The 24,957-nt window shown below is 41.8% G+C and overlaps 1 protein-coding gene across 1 annotated transcript in view; it reads left to right on the plus strand.

The window, feature by feature from the left end:
• Positions 1-24,957, plus strand: part of CNGA1 (cyclic nucleotide gated channel subunit alpha 1) — a 116,705-nt gene that overhangs the window by 25,881 nt on the left and 65,867 nt on the right. The window contains exons 4-7 of the mRNA XM_053700265.1: positions 10,668-10,730; positions 17,849-17,902; positions 17,991-18,145; positions 18,194-18,236. Of these exons, the coding sequence (XP_053556240.1) occupies positions 10,668-10,730; positions 17,849-17,902; positions 17,991-18,145; positions 18,194-18,236 (315 nt within the window). The remainder of the gene's footprint in view (positions 1-10,667; positions 10,731-17,848; positions 17,903-17,990; positions 18,146-18,193; positions 18,237-24,957) is intronic.

Here is a 24,957-nt window from a genome sequence, read left to right on the forward strand (position 1 = left end):
GTAAGGTCAGGATTCCCAGGATATTATCTTTTCTCCAAGAAGGATTGGAGAAAGGATTGTCAGCTAGTTCCTCAAAGGGACAGATTTCTGCACTATCTATTCTTTTGCACAAGCATCTGGTGGATGTCCCAGACGTTCAGGCATTTTGTCAGGCTTTAGTTAGAATCAAGCCTGTGTTTAAACCTGTTGCTCCACCTTGGAGCTTAAATTTGGTTCTTAAAGTTCTTCAGGGGGTTCCGTTTGAACCTCTTAATTCCATAGATATCAAACTTATCTTGGAAAGTTCTTTTTTTGTTAGCTATTTTCTCGGCTCGTAGAGTTTCCGAGTTATCTGCCTTACAAAGTGATTCTCCTTATCTTATCTTCCATGCAGATAAGGTAGTTCTGCGTACCAAACCTGGGTTTTTACCTAAGGTGGTATCTAATAAGAATATCAATCAAGAGATTGTTGTTCCGTCTTTGTGTCCTAATCCTTCTTCGAAGAAGGAACGTCTATTACACAATCTGGACGTGGTTCGTGCTTTAAAGTTTTACTTACAAGCTACTAAAGATTTTCGTCAAACATCTGCTTTGTTTGTTGTCTACTTTGGACAGAGGAGAGGTCAAAAGGCTTCGGCAACCTCTCTTTCTTTTTGGCTAAGAAGCATAATCTGCTTAGCCTATGAGACTGCTGGCCAGCAGCCTCCAGAAAGGATTACAGCTCATTCTACTAGAGCTGTGGCTTCCACATGGGCCTTTAAAAATGAGGCTTCTGTTGAACAGATTTGCAAGGCTGCGACTTGGTCTTCGCTTCATACTTTTTCAAAATTCTACAAATTTGATACTTTTGCTTCCTCTGAGGCTATTTTTGGGAGAAAGGTTTTACACGCAGTGGTACCTTCCATTTAAGTACCTGCCTTGTCCCTCCCTTCATCCGTGTACTTTAGCTTTGGTATTGGTATCCCACAAGTAATGGATGATCCGTGGACTGGATACACCTTACAAGAGAAAACATAAATTATGCTTACCTGATAAATTTATTTCTCTTGTGGTGTATCCAGTCCACGGCCCGCCCTGTCATTTTAAGGCAGGTATTTTTTAATTTTAAACTACAGTCACCACTGCACCCTATGGTTTCTCCTTTCTCTGCTTGTTTTCGGTCGAATGACTGGATATGGCAGTTAGGGGAGGAGCTATATAGCAGCTCTGCTGTGGGTGATCCTCTTGCAACTTCCTGTTGGGAAGGAGAATATCCCACAAGTAATGGATGATCCGTGGACTGGATACACCACAAGAGAAATAAATTTATCAGGTAAGCATAAATTATGTTTTTGCTGTCTCTCTCCCCTTCTCTCGTTTGCTGTCTCTCTCCCCCCTCTCTTTTTCTGTCTCTCTCCCCCTCTCTCTCTCCCCCTCTCTATCTATCTCCCCCTCTCTATCCCTCTCTATCCCTCTCTCTCTCCCATCTATCGCGCGGCCACGCCACCTTCATGACAGGCCACACCCCTTCACGACCATTCACGGCCGGCCACACCCACTTCTGGCACAGATCATCAGCTAGGCTAGGGACTCAAAAGCCAGGTGTGTTTGTCCTCGTGCTGTCTCTACTGCGCATGACAGCTTTGGATAAACACACTTGGCCTTTTATTGTATAGGATATATACACACACACATATCCATATTTAGACAACTATATGAATGGATGCACTAAACTCATAGGGGCCTATTTATCATACGTCTGTTCGACATGATCCGATCAGCGGATCATGTCCGACAGACATCGCTGAATGCAGACAGCAGCTCTCTGCATTCAGCATTGCACCAGCAGTTTTTGTGAACTGCTGGTGCAACGCTGCCCCCTGCAGATTCACGGCCAATCGAAAGCTAGCAGGGGGTGTAAATCAACCCGACTGTATTCAATTGGGTTGATTTCTGGCGATTGCTGTCTGCCTCCTCAGAGCAGGAGGACAGGTTATGGAGCACCGGTCCTTAGACCGCTGTTCCATAACTTGTGTTTCTAGGGAGCCTGAAGGCTCGCCAGAAACACAGGGCTTTAAGCTCCATACGGAGCTTGATAAATAGGCCCCATAGTCATGGACAAATTATGGACATAAGGGGGTCAATTTACCAAATGTCAGGCGAACATCGCTAAATGCTGAAAACCACATTGCAATGCTGTCCTCTGCACAATCGGCTGCTAGCAGGGGGTGTCAATCATCCCGGTCGTATCTGATGTAAAGGAGCAGCGGTCTGCTTTTTAACTTCTGTTTCCAGCAAACAAGAAATTACAGGGGGTAGATAGCAGCATCCGCTGCTTATTAAATCTACCCCTTAATATTTATATGGTCATCGTATGCACAAAAATTCTATCACACACATGAAAGATCAGCAATTATACATTTCCATTTTTTTACACATAAGAATAAGCCATTTAAACTAAATTAATTAATTAATTAATCAACTTACCTAGTTGTATTACTAGACAAGAAAAACTAACTTTGATATGTCTAATAACAAAAAAAAACATTTATTCAGCATACTGAATGTTTTTAGAAATAAACTCTAAGGAGTAGATTTATCAAAGCTTTAACTGATAATACGCTGGAATCCCACGTCAAATTTGACGCGAGATTGATCTGCCGTAGTTAACAAAGCGCCAAGATCGTCAAATGTTGAAATGTGTGATGTAATATACGCTCCCGTGATCTCAATCTCACGCAGATCGATGTTTGCGTCATTTCAGATGTTTCGAATTCACATTCGACTCTATTTGACCCTCTTCCAAATTTATAAAACATTCAACAGGTACGCTTGCATCAATTCCGACGCAGAGTACCTATCGTTCAAACCGCCAACCTTGATGCTGCGAATGCCATAGAAATAAATGGGGGTCTGAAAACACAGGTTATGTTCGATGCTGCAAGACAATGAAACATATTAGATAATAAAAGTAAATTAGAAACTTTATTAAAATTGTATACTCTTTGTAAATCAAACAATATTATTGCTCCAAATTTAGTGCAAAGTATTGCTTCAAATTTGATGCACTAGTAGATATAGGGATAAAAATGAAATAAATACATTACTACTTATAGATTATGTTACATATTTGTCTCTCATTACAAAGCAAAGGGACAATATTATTGCTCCAAATTTGGTGCAAAGTATTGCTTTAAACTTGGTGCGAAGTATTGCACTAGTAGATATAGAGATAAAAATGAAATAAATACATAACATAATATAGCTAACTTCCTTTTTTTTTTTGATAAATCTATTTGCACCATGTTGAGGGCACGTGATACAAGTCCCACTCTCCAATTCGCACCAAATATGACGCAACACTTTTCGCACCAAATTTGACACAATACTCCTTAACAACCCACAAACTAGTGAAAGTTTGCACCACTTTTGATTGGGAAATGCATAACCACTAACGAATCAAACTGCTCGATACTTGTGTCATTGATCACTCATCAGAACTTGTAAGTGCCATTTGTTACATTGTGTATTATACTTTGAAAGTATGTATATGTGAAATTAATATTAAAATTAAACAATGATGATGACATTAGGACTTAGGGGCCTATTTATCAAATGTCTGTCCGACATGATCCGATCAGCGGATCATGTCCGACAGACATCGCTGAATGCGGAGAGCAATACGCTCTCCGCATTCAGCATTGCGCAGAGAGAAAACTGGCCCAGCTCTTAAAATATCCATTGTTTGCAAATACCTATGATACCCTGATTACATGTTATATTTGCAATTATTCTTCCTCAGAATAATAATATATTTACACTATATACTTTACATATAGTATAGTGGCATAAATAAACACAGAGATATGAAAAACAACATTTTTTAGAACAAAAAAGGAATTTAGGGACATGTAAATATGTTTGCAAAAGATTTCTGACATAACACATATAAATATACAAGTATGTACAAAGATATATGTACAAATTCTAGCATTAATAATCATTTTAAAAAAACAAAAAAAACATGAGAGAGGCATATTATGATTTATAGAAATACAAATACACATTAATTTATGTGGAAATATCATATATCAGTTTTTGGTATAACAAATACATAAAAACAAAATGTATGCTTACCTGATAAATTTCTTTCTCTTGTGGTGTATCCAGTCCACGGGTTCATCCATTACTTGTGGGATATTCTCCTTCCCAACAGGAAGTTACAAGAGGACACCCACAGCAGAGCTGTCTATATAGCTCCTCCCCTAACCCCCACCTCCAGTCATTCGACCGAAGACAAGTAAGAAAAAGGAGAAACTATAGGGTGCAGTGGTGACTGTAGTTTAAAAAATAAAAACACCTGCCTAAAAGTGACAGGGCGGGCCGTGGACTGGATACACCACAAGAGAAAGAAATTTATCAGGTAAGCATAAATTTTGTTTTATCTTGTAAGGTGTATCCAGTCCACGGGTTCATCCATTACTTGTGGGATACCAATACCAAAGCTTTAGGACACGGATGAAGGGAGGGACAAGGCAGGCACTTAAATGGAAGGCACCACTGCCTGTAAGGCCTTTCTCCCAAAAATAGCCTCAGAGGAAGCAAAAGTATCAAATTTGTAGAATTTAGAAAAAGTATGAAGCGAAGACCAAGTCGACCGCGTTACAAATCTGTTCAACAGAGGCCTCATGTTTAAAAGCCCATGTGGAAGCTACCGCTCTAGTAGAATGAGCTGTAATTCTTTCAGGAGGCTGCAGGCCAGAAGTCTCATAAGCTAAACGGATTCTGCTTCTCAGCCAAAAAGAAAGAGAAGTTGCCGAAGCCTTTTGGCCTCTCCTCTTTCCAGAGTAGACAACAAACAATGCAGATGTTTGACGAAAATCCTTAGTAGCTTGCAAATAAAACTTTAAAGCATGAACCACGTCAAGATTGTGAAACAGACGTTCCTTCTTTGAAGAAGGATTAGGACACAGTGACGGAACAACAATTTCCTGATTGATATTCCTATTAGATACTACCTTAGGAAGAAACCCAGGTTTGGTACGCAAAACTACCTTATCTGCATGGAAGATCAGATAAGGGGAATCACACTGCAAGGCAGATAACTCTGAAACTCTTTGAGATAGCTACTAAAAACAGAACTTTCCAAGATAAAAGCTTGATATCTATGGAATGCAAGGGTTCAAACAGAACCCCTTGAAGAACTTTAAGAACTAAATTTAAACTCCATGGCGGAGCAACAGGTTTAAACACAGGCCTGATTCTAACCAAAGCCTGACAAAATGCCTGAACATCTGGAACATCAGCCAGACGCTTGTGCAAAAGAATAGACAGAGCAGAAATCTGTCCCTTTAAGGAACTAGCCAATAATTCCTTTTCCAATCCTTCTTGGAGAAAAGATAGTATCCTAGGAATCCTGACCTTACTCCACGAGTAACCCTTGGATTCACACCAATGAAGATATTTACACCATATCTTATGATAGATTTTCCTGGTGACAGGCTTTCGAGCCTGAATCAAGGTATCAATGACCGACTCGGAGAAAATCAAGCTTTCCATCTCCAAGCAGTCAGACGCAGAGAAACTAGATTTGGATGTTTGAATGGACCTTGGAGTAGAAGGTCCTGCCTCAGCGGCAGAGTCCATGGTGGGAAGGATAACATGTCCACCAGATCTGCATACCAAGTCCTGCGTGGCCACGCAGGTGCTATACAAATCACTGAAGCTCTCTCCTGCTTGATCTTGGCAATCAGACGAGGGAGGAGAGGAAATGGTGGAAACACATAAGCCAGGCTGGAGGACCAGGGCACTGCTAGAGCATCTATCAGCGTTGCCTGGGGATCCCTTGACCTGGACCCATAACGAGGAAGCTTGGCGTTCTGACGAGACGCCATCAGATCCAGTTCTGGTTTGCCCCATAGTTGAATCAGCTGGGCAAATACCTCCGGATGGAGCTCCCACTCCCCCGGATGAAAAGTCTGCCGACTTAGAAAGTCCGCCTCCCAGTTCTCTACTCCTGGGATATGGATAGCAGAGAGATGGCAAGAGTGAACCACTGCCCATAGAATTATCTTGGAAACCTCCATCATTGCCAGGGGACTCCTTGTTCCCCCCTGATGGTTGATATAGGCTACAGTCGTGATATTGTCCGACTGAAATCTGATGAATCTGACCGCAGCTAGTTGAGGCCAAGTCTGAACAGCATTGAATATCGCTCTTAACTCCAGAATATTTATTGGAAGGAGGGCTCCTCCTGAGACCACGAACCTTGAGCCTTCAGGGAGTTCTAGATTGCGCCCCAGCCCAGAAGGCTGGCATCTGTCGTCACTATAGTCCACTTTGGCCTGAGGAAAAGGCCAGAACAATGTCCGTATGGGACTTGGCGATTTGAAAAGTCGACGCCTGGATCAGGATGTCATCTAGGTAAAGAGCCACCACTATGCCCCGCGGCCTTAGAACCGCCAGTAGAGACCCTAGAACCTTCGTAAAGATTCTTGGTGCCGTGGCTAATCCAAAGGGAAGAGCCACACACTGGTAATGCCTGTCTAGGAAGGCAAACCTGAGGAACTGATGATGATCTCTGTGAATAGGAATGTGGAGATAAGCATCCTTTAAGTCCACGGTAGTCATATATTGACCCTCCTGGATCATAGGGAGGATGGTTCGGATTGTCTCCATCTTGAAAGATGGGACCCTGAGAAATTTGTTTAGGATCTTGAGATCCAAGATTGGTCTGAACGTTCCATAATTTTTGGGAACTATAAACAGGTTTGAATAGAAACCCTGCCCCTGTTCCTCCCTTGGAACTGGGTGGATCACTCCCATAACCAGTAGGTCTTGAACGCAACGTAAGAATGCCTCTCTCTTTATCTGGTTTGCAGATAGTTGTGAGAGGTGAAATCTCCCCTTTGGAGATGAACCTTTGCTTTCCAGAAGATATCCCTGGGAAACAATCTCTAGTGCCCAGGGATCCTGGACGTCTCTTGCCCAAGCTTGAGCGAAGAGAGAAAGTCTGCCCCCTACTAGATCCGGTCCCGGATTGGGGGCTACTCCTTCATGCTGTCTTAGAGGCAGCAGCAGGTTTTTTGGCCTGCTTCCCCTTGTTCCAAGCCTGGTTAGGTTTTGCATTAGAGGAAGCTGTGCCACTCTTGAAGTTTAGAAAGGAACGAAAATTATTCTGTTTGGTCCTTAACTTATTGGACCTATCCTGAGGAAGGGCGTGACCTTTTCCTCCAGTAATATCAGAAATGATCTCCTTCAGACCAGGCCCGAATAGGGTCTGTCCCTTGAAGGGGATGTTAAGAAGCTTAGACTTTAAAGTAACGTCTGCTGACCAGGACTTAAGCCATAGCGCCCTATGCGCCAGAATAGCAAAACCTGAATTCTTAGCCGTTAGCTTGGTTAAATGAAAAACGGCGTCAGAAATAAAGGAATTAGCTAACTTAAGAGCTTTAATCCTGTCTAAAATATCATCTAACGGGGTCTCCACCTGTAGAGCCTCCTCAAGAGACTCGAACCAAAAAGCTGCTGCAGCAGTAACTGGGGCAATGCATGCAAGAAGCTGGAGAATAAAACCCTGATGTATAAAAATTTTCTTAAGGAGACCCTCCAATTTTTTATCCATAGGATCTAGGAAAGCACAACTGTCCTCGATGGGGATAGTTGTACCCTTAGCTATGGAAGAGACTGCTCCCTCCACTTTAGGGACCGTCTGCCACGAGTCCTGTATGGCGGCATCTATGGGAAACATCTTTTTAAAAGCAGGAGGGGGAGAGAACGGCACACCTGGTCTATCCCATTCCTTAGTAATAATTTCCGAAAACCTCTTATGGGAAAAACATCAGTGTAAACAGGCACTGCAAAGTATTTGTCCATCTTACACAATTTCTCTGGAACTACAATGGGTTCACAGTCATCCAGAGTCGCTAAAACCTCCCTAAGCAATAAGCGGAGGTGTTCGAGCTTAAATTTAAACGCTGTCATTTCAGAATCAGACTGAAGCAACGTTTTCCCTGAATCTGAAATGTCACCCACAGATAGAAGCTCTCCTACCTCAGCTTCTGAGTATTGTGAGGGTATATCGGACACAGGTATTAAAGCCTCAGAAAGCTCTGTATTAGTTCTAGCCCCAGAGCTGTCTCGCTTTCCTTGTAACCCTGGCAGTTTGGTAGCATTCATAACTGCCGCCATGTCCTGTAAGGTAAAAGAATTAGACGCGCTAGATGTACTTGGCGTCACTTGAGCGGGAGTTATAGGTTCTGACACATGGGGAGAGCTAGATGGCATAATCACCCTTTTTTCAGTCAGAGAATCCTCTGGAGATAAATCTTTAAGCGCCATAATATGGTCTTTATAGTTTATAGAAATGTCAGTACATTTGGTACACATTCTAAGAGGGGGTTCCACAATGGCTTCCAAACATATTGAACAAGGAGTTTCCTCTATGTCAGGCATGTTTAAGAGACTAGTAATGAGACAAGCAAGCTTGGAAAACACTTTAATAAAGATGAAACAGCAATTAAACAAAAACGTTACTGTGCCTTTAAGAGAAAAAAACTAGCACTTAAACTGCAAAACAGTGTAAAAATATTGTAAAATCTTCGAAATTTTTACAGTGTGTGTAAGGGACTAAAGCAACATTGCACCCACTTGCAAATGGATGGTTAACCCCTTAGCCCCCAAACCGGATTTAAAAAACGTCAACCACCGGTAAAATACAGTTGAGCACCTTGCCACAGCTCTGCTCAGGCTCCTACCTGCCCTCAAATACGATTTAGGGAAAAAATAAACCCTTTATAATGGTCCTCAGATGCCAAAGGACTCCTCTAGGGAAGCTGGATGTCTCAGTCTGAAGGAAACTGCGCATCTAGAGCGCGAAAATAGGCCCCTCCCACCATGTACTGGATGTCAGAGGGGACTTAAGAAAATACTCCTAGGAGTATCTGACTAGCCATGTGGAAAACTAGGCCCCAAATAAAGACTTATCTCCCTCAGAGAAAAAACATCCTATTTATGAAACATGTAAACGTTTTGTCAAATCAGCCAATAAGATTTCAGTAGCTCTAATCCTATTGGCTGATTTCAAAATTTCAGCCAATAGGAATGCAAGGTACCCCAATAAATATGCGGTACCTTGCATTTAATCTTCAGTGTGCGGTGGACGATCGCATTAAGAGGAGCTCCACGCCGCTTTGGACTGCCGCCGCTGAAGACCACCGATGAGGATACGTGCTTCAAGGAAGCCAGCTCTGCACCTCCGCTCCCTGCTGCCTTCGCTCCGGATGAAGATAGAAGATAATAGAGCCGCCTGGAAGAAGACCTTCTCCGCTGGACTTCAGGAACGGTGAGTACCTATTTGGGGGTTAGAGTTAGGATTTTTTTTTTATTTTTTTTTATTTATTTTTTTAAGATTAGGGATTTAATGGGCTTTTAAAAGAGCTGACTGCCCTTTTAAGAGCAATGCCCATACATATGCCCCTTTAGGGGCAATGGGTAGTTTAGGTTTTTTAGTGTTAGTTTTTTTTATTTTGGGGGGTTTGGTAAGTGGGGGGTTTTTACTGTTAGGGGGGACTTAGCATTTTTAAATGTAAAAGAGCTGTTTAACTTAGGGCAATGCCCTACAAAAAGCCCTTTTAAGGTAGTTTAGTTTAGATTAGGGGGTGTATTATTTTGGGGGGGCTTTTTTATTTTCATAGGGATTAGGTTTAATTTTTTTATTTTTGATAGTTGTTTATTTTTTTATGTAATGATAGACTTATTTTTTGTAATGTTAGATTAATTTTTTGTAATTTAATGTTAGGATTTTTTATTTTAATTGTAATTTAGTAGTAATTGGGGTTAATTTTGGTGGTGTTAGGTTAGGGGGCTTAGTATTTAAATGTTATTTGCATTGTGGAGGGTTGACGGTTTAAGAGTTATTAGGTTAAATAGGTTTATTGCGATGTGGGGGGTTGGCAGTGTAGGGGTTAATTAGGTTTATTGTGTTGTTGGGGTTTTCGGTTTAGGGGTTAATAGTATAATTAGTTAGTTGGCGTTGTAGGGTTGGCAGTTTAGGGGTTAATATTGTAATTTATTTAGTTGGCGTTGTGGGGGGTTTAGCGGTGTATGGGTTAGGTAGTTTCTATTGTGGGAGTTTAGCAATTCAAGCTTTAGTTTTTTTTGTTAATACTTAGTACGGGCGGTTGTGTTTATTTTTTTCTTAATACTTCGTGTCGGTGGTTAGTTTTTTTTCTTAATACTTTGTGCGGGCGGTTCATTTTTTTAAAAAATATTTATTGTGGGCAGTTACATGTTTTTTTGTTATTTCATGCGGGCGGTTGCGTATTCTTTTTTTTTTTAAGGCTTCGTTTGCATACGCTGCATCCAGGTGGATTTAGAAGATGACAGTACGTGAAAGAATGTGGATTCTTTCACCACCCTGCCATTTTCGGAATCCCCCAAGATGAAACTTTGATGCATCCAGGTGGATTCTTTTGGCTGCGTGTGCAGCCAACATTCTTTTGGCTGCCTCGCACAGCCAACATTCCTTTGAGGATGCGTGCGTAACTGGCAACGGATGCGTTACAAACGCGATTATAGTATAGATATGTGTGTGAATATACCAATTCTGCTGACTAATGGGTATTACATTTAAGTGATGTTTCTAAAAATGTGCCTAATTTGTAAACATTTAATTTAATAATATTTGGTTTTACTTTCTTATTTTACAGAGAACAACAGCTTCCAGGTGCCACTGCAGTTTGCAATGCTAACAACAGTAATAATAAGGATGAGTAAGTATTACATATGACAGAAGAACTTACATATGTTTTGTGAGAGCTGCTGTAATACATAAAATACTTCTAGTGTTTATCACGTACCAGAAATGAAAGATTCTATATAAGAAAGTGCATTATGTTAGCATGATTATTGCCAGTAGATGGTTATTTGTCTGAAATAAAATGATTAATTATATTAATTATATGAAGTCTCTACAGTGTGACAGTAACTGTTTTTGTGATGCAATTTCCTGTATAAACAACATTCCTCACAAAAGTGTATGAATGTATCTATATAAACGTTACTCTAGTTTAGAAACTGTTGTCAATATCAGTTATAATGTTGTATCCTACTCTGACAGTGACAGTAAAAACCCAAAATCCTTTGTTGAAAAAGACATCTAGATAAACTTAGGAGCACCAATGCACTATTGGAAACACGCTGCTGATTAGTAGCTGCACCTATATGCCTCTCGTCGTTGGCTCACCCCATGGGGCCCATTTATAAAGCTCTGAGCAGGCGGACAGGAATCGCCACAATACAACCTGATTGAGTACGATCGGGTTGATTGACACCTCCCTGCTGGCGGCCGATTGGCCGCGAGTCTGCAGGGGCGGCGTTGCACCAGCAGCTCTTGTGAGCTGCTGGTGCAATGCTGAATACGGAGAGCGTATTGCTCTCTGCATACAGCGTGGTCTTGCGGACCTGATCAACACTGTCGGTCCGCAAGACCTTTGATAAATAGGCCCCCATGTGTTCAGCTAGCTGCCAGTAGTACACTGCTGGAGAATGAAGCAAATTTGATAATATAAGTCAATTGAAAAATAGATCTAAATGCTTTGGGGCAAATTTATGAAAGTGCATACGATGTAGGCATTTATCATTGTACAAGCAGTTCTTGTGAACTGCTTGTGCACTGCCGCCCCCTGCAGATTCTTGGTCAATCGGCTGCTAGCAGGGGGGTCAATCTGCCTGATCATATAGGATTGGGCGGATTTATGTCCGCAGCCTCAGAGCAGGCGGACAAGTTATGGAGCAGCGGTCTTTAGATCGCTGCTTCATAACTGCTTTTTCCGACAAGCCTGAAGGCTCACGCGGAAACAAGGGCATCAAGCACCATTCAGAGCTTGATAATTTGGCCCCTTTGTCTCAATTATGAAAAAAAAATATTAATTACATCCTGTCAGGGTGCCAGGAATCAGACTGAGACAAGAAGTGCAGAAATAACCACACCTTTATTAATAGCAAAAAATAATAAAAAGTCCACAAGTCAAATAACAAGCCAGGAATCAAAACCAGAACTGGTAGTCAGACGAGCCGAGTCAGGAGCCAAAGAGAATAGTCAGACGAGCCGAAATCAGGAACAAGGAGAACAGCAGAGTTAGGAACAAGCCAGGGATCAGGAACCAGGAGGGATGACAGACAGTCAGGTAATACACAGGAGCTCTCATAAACAGGTCTGAGACAGCGCAAGGGCAAAGCATACTGAACAGAGGCCCTTTAAATAATAAGTGATGACATCACAATTCTAAGACTGCATCCTGTCTCACACGGATGATGTACACCAGTCTGGCCATAAAAGGAAGTGCAGATAATGAGCAGCATCACACAGTATGCACCAGAGTCAGCAAGAGAGGTGAGTAAAATGGCTGCCAGCAGCACATGGCAAACAGATCAGGGAAAAAACCCTGACAGAACCCTCCCTTCAATGAACCCTCCCCCACGGGAGGACAAAAGGCTTATTGGGGAAACGGGCATGGAAGGCACGGAGGAGGGCGGGAGCATGAGCATCAGAGGAGGAAACCCATGAACGCTCCTCCAGACCATAGCCCCTAAACCAAATACTGTATGCGGCCCCTGGACATACGAGAGTCAATAATGCTGCTGACCTTATACTCCTCATGGTTGTCAACAAAGATAGGGCGGGACGAGGCAACACAGTGGTAAACCGATTACATAATAATGGTTTCAAGAGACATGAAAAACATTGGAGATGCGCATTGCAGGAGGAAGGTCAAGAGCGTAGGCCACAGGATTGACCCGTCGGAGTATTTGAAAAGGACCAACATAACGGGGAGCCAGTTTATTGGAAGGCACACAAAGGTTCAAGTTGCGGGAGATCAGCCAAACTCTCTCACCAACCTGGTAGGAAGGCACGGCCAGACGCCTACGATCAGCCTGGAACTTTTGGCGCTGCATAGAACGATGAAGGCAATCCTGAATCTGCACCCACGTGGAACGGAGTTGTCTGAGATGCTCCTCCAAAGCCGGAATACCCTGAGACATGAATGAATCGAGCAACAAGATGGTTGAAACCCATAATTCGCCATGAACTGGGATAACTTGGAGGAAGCATTAATAGCACTATTACGAGCAAACTCTGCCCAAGGTAACAGTTCAGACCAATTATTGTGGTGATCTGAGACATAGCAATGGAGGAACTGTTCCAGAGCTTGATTAGACTATTCCACAGCCCCAATGGATTGAGGGTGATATGCCGAGGAGAAGGAAAGCTGGATCCCCATTTGAGCACAAAAGAAACGCCAAAATCTAGAGACAAATTGGCTACCCCGGTCTGACACTATCTCCTTGGGTAACCCATGTAAATGGAAGACGTCCCGGGAAAAAATTGAAGCAAGCTACTGAGCGGTAGGCAACTTCTTCAAGGGAATGCAATGTGACATTTTAGAAAAACAGTCAACCACCATAAGGATAACAGTATTGCCATTGGAAACAGGGAGCTAGACAATGAAGTCCATGGAACGATGTGTCCAAGGACGCTCACCATTAGCAATAGGTTGAAGAAGACCCACAGGAAGACGTCGAGGAGTCTTATTCTGTGCACAAACTGAGCAGGAGGCAACATATGCAGCAACATCAGAACGAAGAGCTGGCCATCAGAATTGTCGAGTGACAGACCATATCATTTTGTTCTTGCCTGGGTGACCTGCGGCTTTAGGATAGTGGTAAGTGTGCAAAAGTTTAGTTCAAAGATTCTCAGGAGCAAAACACTTACCACTAGGTTTCTCAGGAGGTGCATTGGTTTGTGCAGCCAGGATCTCCTCCACCAAGGGAGAAGTCAAATTAGTACGTATGGTAGCCAAATATGGTCAGGAGGTATAACTGGAGTAGGTACAGACTCCTCCTTGGACAGAGGCGAAAAATGTCGAGAGAGGGCATCAGCCCTAACATTCTTACTACCAGGCAGGTAGGAGACCACATAATTAAGCCGAGACAAAAATAGCGCCCATCTGGCCTGTTGAGGCGACAAACGTTTTGCTTCAAATAGATAAGTTAAATTCTTGTGGTCAGTAAGAATGAGCACTGGCTCGCTAGTACCCTCGAGAAGATGCCTCCATTCCATGAGTGCCAAAATTATGGCCAGTAATTCCCTGTCGCCAATTTCATAATTGCACTCCGCTGGAGACAATTTCTTAGAGAAAAAAACCACACGGATGCAAGGAACTATCAGGCGTAGGACGTTGCGACAAGAGGGCACCTACTCCAGTCTCAGACGCATCGACCTCAAGAATAAAAGGCAGGACAGGGTTAGGATGAGCCAGAACTGGAGTGGCAACAAAGGCTTAAGACTATCAAAGGCCTTAATGGCAGTAGGTGACCAATGGAGTGGATCATTCTCTTTACGGGTCATGTCTGTGATAGGGTTGACCAAGGATGAAAAGTTTTTAATAAACTTTCTATAGTAATTGGTGAGCCCCAAAAAATGTTGAATAGACGGTAGACCAACTGGGCGAGGCCACTGCAGAACTGCAGATAACTTGTCAGGATCCATGGAGAACCCTGCAACGGAGATAACATAACCTAGGAAGGTTACTTGAGTCTGATGAAACTCATATTTCTCGAGTTTACAAAACAGGCTGTTCTCACGTAGTCTCTGAAGAACCCGTGTAACATCAGAACGATGAGCCTCAAGTGTGGGTGAGTGTATGAGGATGTCGTCTAAGTACACCACAACACACTGTTTCAACATATCTCGTAGGAGATCATTAATAAATTCCTTGAAAACAGCAGGAGCATTACATAGGCCAAAGGGCATTACAAGATACTCATAATGCCCGCTCCTGGTGTTAAATGCTGTTTTCTATTCGTGGCCCTCCTTGAACCTAACGAGATTGTACGCTTCTCTCAAATCAAGTTTAGTAAAGACTGTAGCTCCCTTTAGGTGGTCAAAGAGTTCCGTAATGAGCGGAATAGGGTAAGCATTCTTAATGGTAAGACGATTAAGACCCCTATAATCGATGCATGGTCTTAACTCGCCACCCTTTTTCTTCACAAAGAAGAAGCCAGCCCTTGCAGGAGAGCAGGATTTGCAGATGATCCCCCGCGACAGAGCATCGGCAACATACTCCTCCATAGCACAATTCTCCGCAAAACAGACAGAGGGTAAACCCAGCCCCGAGGCAGAATGGCTCCGGGTTGCAGGTCTATGGCACAATCGTAAGACCGGTGAGGAGGCAACGTACCGGCACGCACCTTGTCAAAAATGTCTAGGAACTCTCGGTACTCCTCTGGCAATTGAGATACATGCACAAGACTTTAACTGGTTTCCGAAGACAAGTGGAAATACAATGCGGAGACCACAACAAAATTTCGGACCTGCGCCAGTTGAGACTGGGATTGTACTTTTGGAGCCAGGGATAACCCAGAATAACTGGAAAATGCGGAGAGTTTATCACCTGGAACTGGAGGTTTCAAAATGGAGAGCCCCAACAGCCATGGATAACGGAGCAGTTTTGTGAGTAACAAGTGCGGCCTGAAGGGGCCTGCCATCAATGGCCTCAATAGCAAGCGGAATGGACCAAGGCAAAACAGGAATGGAGTGCTTTGATACAAAAGCACTGTCAATGAAATAGCCCACAGCACCGGAGTCAGCAAGAGCCTGGGTGACTATGGAGGAGTCCACCCAGGAAAGGACAAACGTGACCAAAGGTTTCTCCTTCAGCGGTTCCGGGGACGAGGATAAACCACCCAAGGTCTGCCCCCGACAGGACTTTAGGTGTGAGCATTTCCCAGTCGTGTAGGACAAGACTTCAAAAGGTGGCCCTGTAACCCACAATAGAGGCAGAGCCCCTCCCTCCTCCTAAAGGCCCTCTCGACCGCGGAGAGACGCGTGAATCCCAACTGCATCGGCTCAGCAGTACCTGGTGACTCGGGACCAGGAGGCATGCGAGGAGAAGGAGGCATGGGTGGGAATGAACATGTAGGAGACAATGGAACAGGAGGCTTCCGCAAGCACTCCTTGAAAGAGGGCCTCTCACTTAGTCTGATGTCAATTAGGATAAAAAAAGACACCAATGCCTTGAGATCTTCTGGTAAATCTCTGGTAGAAACTTCGTCTTTAATCGCATCAGAGAGCCCATGAAAGAAGGCGGCAACAAGGGCTTCATTGTTTCAAACTACCTCTGCGGCAAGCATATGGAACTCAATGGCATACTAAGCAACAAATCTTGTACCTTGCTGAATGGACATAAGTCATTTAGCAGCAGAGGAGGAGCAAGCCGGAACATCAAATACCCTTCGAAAGGAGGCCACAAATTCAGGGTAATTTGAAATCACAGGTTTATTAGTCTCCCACAAGGGATTAGCCCAGGCAAGAGCTGTGTCAGAGAGTAACAAGATGATAAATCCCACCTTAGCTCTGTCAGAGGGAAACGCCTGAGGTAACATCTCAAAGTAAATGCCCACCTGGTTCAAAAACCCTCTGCACTGAATAGGATCACCTCCATATTGCTGAGGTAGAGGTGCAGAACCGGACATGCTCCTGGTAGGACTAGGTGCAGCAGCGGAAACAGGAGCAGCCATAACTTGCCGGACACTTTGGTCCAAATGTGCAGTGCGAGTCAGCAGGGTTTGCAGGGCTAGTGCAAATTGATCCAAGCGGTGATCCTGTTTATCCATCCTGGAAATGATGGTAGGTAAAGGTGGATTATTAGCACCATCAGGATTCATGGCCCTTGCGTAATGTCAGGGTGCCAGGAATCAGACTGAGACGAGAAGTGCAAAAATAATTACACCTTTATTAATAGAAAAAATAATAAAAAGTCCTCAAGTCAAATAACAAGCCAGGAGTCAAAACCAGAGCTGGTAGTCAGACGAGTCGAGTCAGGAGCCAAAGCAAATAGTCAGACGAGCCGAGTCAGGAGCCAAAGCGAGTAGTCAAACGAGCTGGAACCAGGAACAAGGAAAACAGCAGAATCAGGAACAAGCCAGGGATCAGGAACCAGGAGGGACGTCAGACAGCCAGGTAATACATAGGAACTGGCACTCACAAACAGGTCTGAGACAACGCATACTGAACAGAGGCCCTTTAAATAATAAGTGATGACATCACAATTCTGAGACTGCAACCTGTCTCACACGGATGATGTACACCAGTCTGGCTATAAAAGGAAGTGCAGGAAATGAGCAGCATCACACAGTATGCACCAGAGTCAGCAAGAGAGGTGAGTAAAATGGCTGCCAGCAGCACATGGCAAACAGATCAGGGAAAAAACCCTGACACATCCAAGCTATTCACTCAACCTTTGTTTTAATTGAGAACATTCTATCTAATTCTCACACATTATGTCTTTTACATTTTAAATTATTCTTTTCTACACACTCTCCATCAAATAATTAATTTAACTCGCTCTATCCTATATACCTTACTATGTCTTGCATTTTCTAACCATTTATATACTACATATTTTACCTTGATCTTTCTTTACCCTTAGCTTATCACATGCTTTTTTATTAGCTTTTCACAACAAGACAAGGCTAGTTCTGGTGTGCCATATAGATAACAATGGTCTCTCTCCTGTGGAGTTGTGCACGACACAGCTCTAACTGGCTAAAATAAGTTAATAGACAATAGCCACGTGATAAGGGGGCAGTCTGCAGAAGCTTAGATACAAGGTAATAACAGAGGTAAAAATTATATTAATATAACCATGTTGGCTGTGCAAAACTGGGGAATGGGTAATAAAGGGATTATCTATCTTTTTAAACAATAACAATTTTGAAGTTGACTGTCCCTTTAACAGACACATATCAAATGAAATTATATGAGAATAACTAAATAATGTTATTGTAGTGTTCGTCAATATAATACAATAACTATTATTTTTTTAAGAGAAGAAAAAAAGAAAAAGAAAAAAGACAAAGATAAAGACAAAGAAAAAAAGGGGTAAGTACTGTGATAAACCTTCATGCAAAAATTGGATGAATGAAAAATACATTGTTATATAGCTTGTTTATATAATATTATTTTACAGCAAATCTGACCAAAAGAAAGAAAAGAAAAAGGATAAAGAAAAGAAAAAAGACAAAGAAAAAGGAGAAAAGGCAAAGAAAGATAAAGGTGACGATAAAGATAAAAACAAAGGTAAAGAAAAGGAAAAGGAAAAAGAGAAAGAAAAAGAAAAAACAGGCAAAGACAAAGACAAGGATAAAGACAAAGATAAGGATAAAGACAAAGATAAGGATAAAGACAAAGATAAAGACAAAGACAAGAAAGAAGAGTAAGTATGTTGTTTAGAACTAAAGTATATATTAGAAAAAAGTATACTTAGGGCCCGAATTATTAAAGTCTGGCGGACCGTCAGACATCGCTGAATGCGGACAGCATACGCTGTCGGCATTCAGCATTGCACAAGCAGTTCTAGTGAAATGCTTGTGCAATGCCACACCTGCAGAGGGGGTGTCAATCACCTGATCAAATGTGATCAGGTTGATTGCTGTATGCCACTCAAGGGCGGCGTATCCAGTTAAGGAGCAGCGGTCTTAAGACTGCTGCTTCTTAACTCCTGTTTCCGGCGAGCCTGAAGACTTGCACGGAACCAGGGTGAGTTGGCCCCATTCAGGGCATAGTAAATCGGCCACTTAGTAGGTACTGTCTGCAACAGATCTTGCACAACTGATTGGAAAACCTAGTTAGATAATTGTGGTTAGCTGTTTTTACATTAGGTGACATGAGAGCGATTCAAGATAGAACAAACCAAGATGACTTGCTTTCAACATTTGTATTCTTCAATGAGGGAACAGGAGAATTGATGGCAGGGAATGTCAGAGTAACTAGTGGGTGGGTTTTATATGGTCCCTTATTTCCCTATATATAGGACAGGTTGGTAGACACAGGGCAACAATGCTCCCAAGCCAGTACCATGCTAAAAAAAATCAGGACTGCTGGAAGTTCTGTTGTAGCTGATTCAACCTTTTTTGAGTATCTGGAACCAAGATTACTGGAGATGCATTGTAGACAGATGTCAGGAACAGGCTACCTGATAAACAGAACCAAATGTCAACCCCCAGGGAGAATCCAGAAGAACAGTCAGCAGCCAATCCAAAGTTCAATACAAGAGTATCTATCAGGAATTAAAAGTAACAGCAGAAGGAGCAGGCAAAAAAGAGTTGAAAGTTGTGCTCATAAAGTCAGCAACCAGTTTATCAGTCCACAGTTGAAGATACAAGCAAGGGTAAGCATAGAGCATGATCTAGCAATTAAGCAGAAGTAAAAAAAAAAACAGAACAAAAGTGCCAGTACTTCCACAAGAATAACTAAGAACGTATTTGCATTAGCAGGGGCCTTTTAACACCTCCCCATAGGTCTTGGCGCCAAAACAAATGCAGGATCACTTTCGACATAAAGGTTAAAATAACGCTACCCTTAGCACAGGGAACACAGTTATCAATATTATTAGAAGTCTTTAGGTTCTGTGCGCTCAAATTAGTGCACCCCTATAAATCCTGTTCTGACATTGAGATGCACACAGCACACCCTGCCCTGTCAGTAGTGCTAAGCATCAACTTCTTAGTACAGCCCTGGCCTCTATTACATTCATAGCTCCCTTCTTAGCACAACCCCAGATCATCATCCTCCTTCCAGACTTCGGATTAGCATGTCCCCTATTATACTCAAGTAAGGATCTTGGAGCGTGACATAAAAAGAACTGCATTGAGCAGTTGATGAAGAGAAAGCGGAAATTACTAAAATAAATATTCATAGGCTTATCAGAAAAAGATTAGACATACGGCTATATTTAGAGTTTTGTCGGTAACGACCCGCATATCTAACTCTGGCTTTTTTTCCCCCGCACCTTTTAAATACAGCTGGTATTTAGAGTTCACAGAATGGCTGCGTTAGGCTCCAAAAAGGGAGCGTATAGCATATTTACCGCCACTGCAACTCTCAATACTAGCGGTGCTTACGGACACGGCCAGCTTTAAAAACGTGCTCGTGCACGATTCCCCCATAGAAAACAATGGGGCATTTTGAGTTGAAAAAAAAACCTAACACCTGCAAAAAAGCAGCGTTCAGCTCTTAACGCAGCCCCATTGTTTCCTATGGGGAAACACTTCCTATGTCTGCACCTAACACCCTAACATGAACCCCGAGTCTAAACACCCCTAACCTTACACTTATTAACCCCTAATCTGCCACCCCCGCTATCGCTGACACCTGCATTTTTTTTAACCCCTAATCTGCCGCTCCATACACCGCCGCAACCTACGTTATCCCTATGTACCCCTAATCTGCTGCTCCTAACACCGCCGACCCCTATATTATATATATAGGGGTTATATATTAACCACTAATCTGCCGCCCCCGATGTCGCCGCTACCGGCCTACAATTATTAACCCCTAATCTGCCGACCGGACTTCACCGCTACTATAATAAATGTATTAACCCCTAATCCGCCTCACTAACCCTATAATAAATAGTATTAACCCCTAATCTGCCCTCCCTATCATCGCTGACACCTAACTTCAAGTATTAACCCCTAATCTGCCGACCAGACCTCACCGCTACCCTAATAAATGTATTAACCCCTAAAGCTAAGTCTAACCCTAACACCCCCCTAAGTTAAATATAATTTAAATCTAACGAAATAAATTAACTCTTATTAAATAAATTATTCCTATTTAAAGCTAAATACTTACCTGTAAAATAAATCCTAATATAGCTACAATATAAATTATAATTATATTGTAGCTATTTTAGGATTAATAATTATTTTACAGGCAACTTTGTATTTATTTTAACCATGTACAATAGCTATTAAATAGTTATTTACTATTTAATAGCTACCTAGTTAAAATAATTACAATATTACCTGTAAAATAAATCCTAACCTAAGTTACAATTAAACCTAACACTACACTATCAATAAATTAATTAAATAAAATACCTACAATTATCTACAATTAAACCTAACACTACACTATCAATAAATTAATTAAATACAATACCTACAAATAAATACAATTAAATAAACTAACTAAAGTACAAAAAATAAAAAAGAACTAAGTTACAAAAAATAAAAAAATATTTACAAACATTAGAAAAATATTACAACAATTTTAAACTAATTACACCTACTCTAAGCCCCCTAATAAAATAACAAAGCCCCCAAAATAAAAAAATGCCCTACCCTATTCTAAAATTAAAATAGAAAAGCTCTTTTACCTTACCAGCCCTTAAAAGGGCCTTTTGCGGGGCATGCCCCAAAGAATTCAGCTCTGTAAAAAAAAACATACAATACCCCCCCAACATTACAACCCACCACCCACATACCCCTAATCTAACCCAAACCCCCCTTAAATAAACCTAACACTAAGCCCCTGAAGATCTCCCTACCTTGTCTTCACCACACCGGGTTCATCGATCCATCCTGGCTCCGACGTCTTCATCCAAGCCTAAGCGGGGCTGAAGATGTCCATGATCCGGCTGAAGTCTTGATCCAAGCGGGAGCTGAAGAGGTCCATGATCAGGCTGAAGTCTTGATCCAAGCGGGAGCTGAAGAGGTCCATGATCCGGCTGAAGTCTTCTATCAAGCAGCATCTTCAATCTTCTTTCTTCCGAATCCATCTTCATCCCGCCGACGCGGAACATCCATCTTCACCGACGACTTCCTGACGAATGACGGTTCCTTTAAGGGACGTCATCCAAGATGGCATCCCTCGAATTCCGATTGACTGATAGGATTCTATCAGCCAATCGGAATTAAGGTAGGAAAATTCTGATTGGCTGATGGAATCAGCCAATCAGATTCAAGTTCAATCCGATTGGCTGATCCAATCAGCCAATCAGATTGAGCTTGCATTCTATTGGCTGTTCTGATCAGCCAATAGAATGCAAGCTCAATCTGATTGGCTGATTGGATCAGCCAATCGGATTGAACTTGAATCTGATTCCATCAGAAAATTAGAATTTTCCTACCTTGGATGACGTCCCTTAAAGCAACCGTCATTCGTTGGGAAGTCGTCGGTGAAGAGGGATGTTCCGCGTCGGCGGGATAAAGATGGATACGGAAGAAAGAAGATTGAAGATGCCGCTTGATAGAAGACTTCAGCCGGATCATGGGCCTCTTCAGCTCCCGCTTGGATCAAGACTTCAGCCAGATCATGGACATCTTCAGCCCCCGCTTGGGCTTGGATGAAGACGTCGGAGCCAGGACGGATCAGTGAACCCGGTGTGGTGAAGACAAGGTAGGGAGATCTTCAGGGGCTTAGTGTTAGGTTTATTTAAGGGGGGTTTGGGTTAGATTAGGGGTATGTGGGTGGTGGGTTGTAATGTTGGGAGGGGTATTGTATGTTTTTTTTTTTACAGGCAAAAGAGCTGAATTCTTTGGGGCATGCCCCGCAAAAGGCCCATTTAAGGGTTGGTAAGGTAAAAGAGCTTTTCTATTTTAATTTTAGAATAAGGTAAGGCATTTTTTTTATTTTGGGGGGCTTTGTTATTTTATTAGGGGGCTTAGAGTAGGTGTAATTAGTTTAAAATTGTTTTAATATTTTTCTAATGTTTGTAAATATTTTTTTATTTTTTGTAACTTAGTTCTTTTTTATTTTTTGTACTTTAGTTAGTTTATTTAATTGTATTTATTTGTAGGTATTGTATTTAATTAATTTATTGATAGTGTAGTGTTAGGTTTAATTGTAGGTAATTGTAGGTATTTTATTTAATTAATTTAATGATAGTGTAGTGTTAGGTTTAATTGTAACTTAGGTTAGGATTTATTTTACAGGTAATTTTGTAATTATTTTAACTAGGTAACTATTAAATAGTTATTAACTATTTATTAGCTATTGTACCTGGTTAAAATAAATATAAAGTTGCCTGTAAAATAAATATTAATCCTAAAATAGCTACAATATAATTATTCATTATATTGTAGCTATATTAGGGTTTATTTTACAGGTAAGTATTTAGCTTTAATTAGGATTAATTTATTTAATAAGAGTTAATTTATTTTGTTAGATTTAAATTATATTTAATTTAGGGGGGTGTTAGCGTTAGGGTTAAACTTAGCTTTAGGGGTTAATACATTTATTAGAGTAGCGGTGAGGTCCGGTCGGCATATTAGGGGTTAATACTTGAAGTTAGGTGTCGGCGATGTTAGGGAGGGCAGATTAGGGGTTAATACTATTTATTATAGGGTTATTGAGGCGGGAGTGAGGCGGATTAGGGGTTAATAACTTTATTATAGTAGCGGTGAGGTCCGGTTGGCAGATTAGGGGTTAATAATTGTAGGTAGGTGGAGGCGACGTTGGGGGCGGCAGATTAGGGGTTAATAAATATAATATAGGGGTCGGCGGTGTTAGGGGCAGCAGATTAGGGGTACATAGGGATAACGTAGGTGGCGGCGGTGTGCGGTCGGCAGATTAGGGGTTAAAAAAATTTAATAGAGTGGCGGCAATGTGGGGGGACCTTGGTTTAGGGGTACATAGGTAGTTTATGGGTGTTAGTGTACTTTAGGACACAGTAGTTAAGAGCTTTATGAACCGGCGTTAGCCCAGAAAGCTCTTAACTCCTGACTTTTTTCTGCGGCTGGAGTTTTGTCGGTAGATTTATAACGCTCACTTCAGCCAAGACTCTAAATACCGGCGTTAGAAAGATCTCATTGAAAAGATAGGATGCGCAAATGGCGTAGGGGGATCTGCGGTATGGAAAAGTCGCGGCTGGAAAGTGAGCATTAGACCCTTACCTACAAGACTCTAAATACCAGCGGTAGCCCAAAACCAGCGTTAGGAGCCTCTAACTCTGGTTTTGACGGCTAACGCAGAACTCTATCCGAGTGTTATTTTGTGACACGTTATAAATACAAGCTGAGAGTATTTCTTAACTGGTAATTAGAGCTACATGCAAATATTTTGCACAAAGGAATGATTAGGAATTTAATTTTACATAAAATTTGTTGAACTGTACATTATTGAACAAAATTAGTTTTGATTCTCTATCGACTAGAGATGAACATTTGTCCAAAGCTGTGTCAGTGGCAGACCTAATGAACGGTGGTCCCTGGAGCAAAAAAAAGTTTTGGGCACCTAAAGGTAGCTCAAATGGACCAAGCAAAGCAAGTTCATATGTATGTATCCATATGCCAGATACTTGCTGAAATTAGAATCAGATGAATGGTCACTACAGGCCTTTGGGACGATTTATTAAGCCCTGTATTGAGCCGTGTGCATCTGTTTCCCCGCAAGCCTTCAGACTCACCAGAAACAGGAGTTAAGAAGCAGTGGTCTTAAGACTGTTACAGCAGATCATGTCCGCTCACACTATAATAAATCTGCCGATAGGCTGTTCAGCAGGAAATTGAATATTATGGCTGAGTAAGGAAGAATAGTGCTTGAAATATTACCTGCACATTATATACATAGCATACACTCAGTACACATTATGGACTCATTACACTAAAAAGCATACATAGATACACTAAGATGCACACTCACCCACACTTTACAACCATACTACACATTACAGACACAGACAGACTACATACCATACACTAACACACTACACTTCATGCACACACTACATGGAATTCATACATTACAAAGTATACACTCACACAAACATGCTACATAGCATACACATACTAAAGCTCATACAAACATGTTGTATGTACTGTATATACACTATGCAGCATATAAACACATATACACATACTGTGTAATATACATGCATATTATACATATCACACATGCTACATATCATACACAAGCACAATACACATCATGCACATACTACAAAGCAAATACACATAGACATTACACAACACACAAACACACATGAACATTCTACTTAGCCCACAAACCCTACAGAGTATATACACATACACAATTGAGAATATATACACATATACGCATACTATATAACATACATGCTACACATCTCACACACAAACACTACATATCATACACTACACAACATACAAACACACAAATGCACACACTATGAA

This window comes from Bombina bombina, chromosome 2 (genome assembly GCF_027579735.1).
Source record: "Bombina bombina isolate aBomBom1 chromosome 2, aBomBom1.pri, whole genome shotgun sequence".
NCBI lineage: Eukaryota > Metazoa > Chordata > Amphibia > Anura > Bombinatoridae > Bombina > Bombina bombina.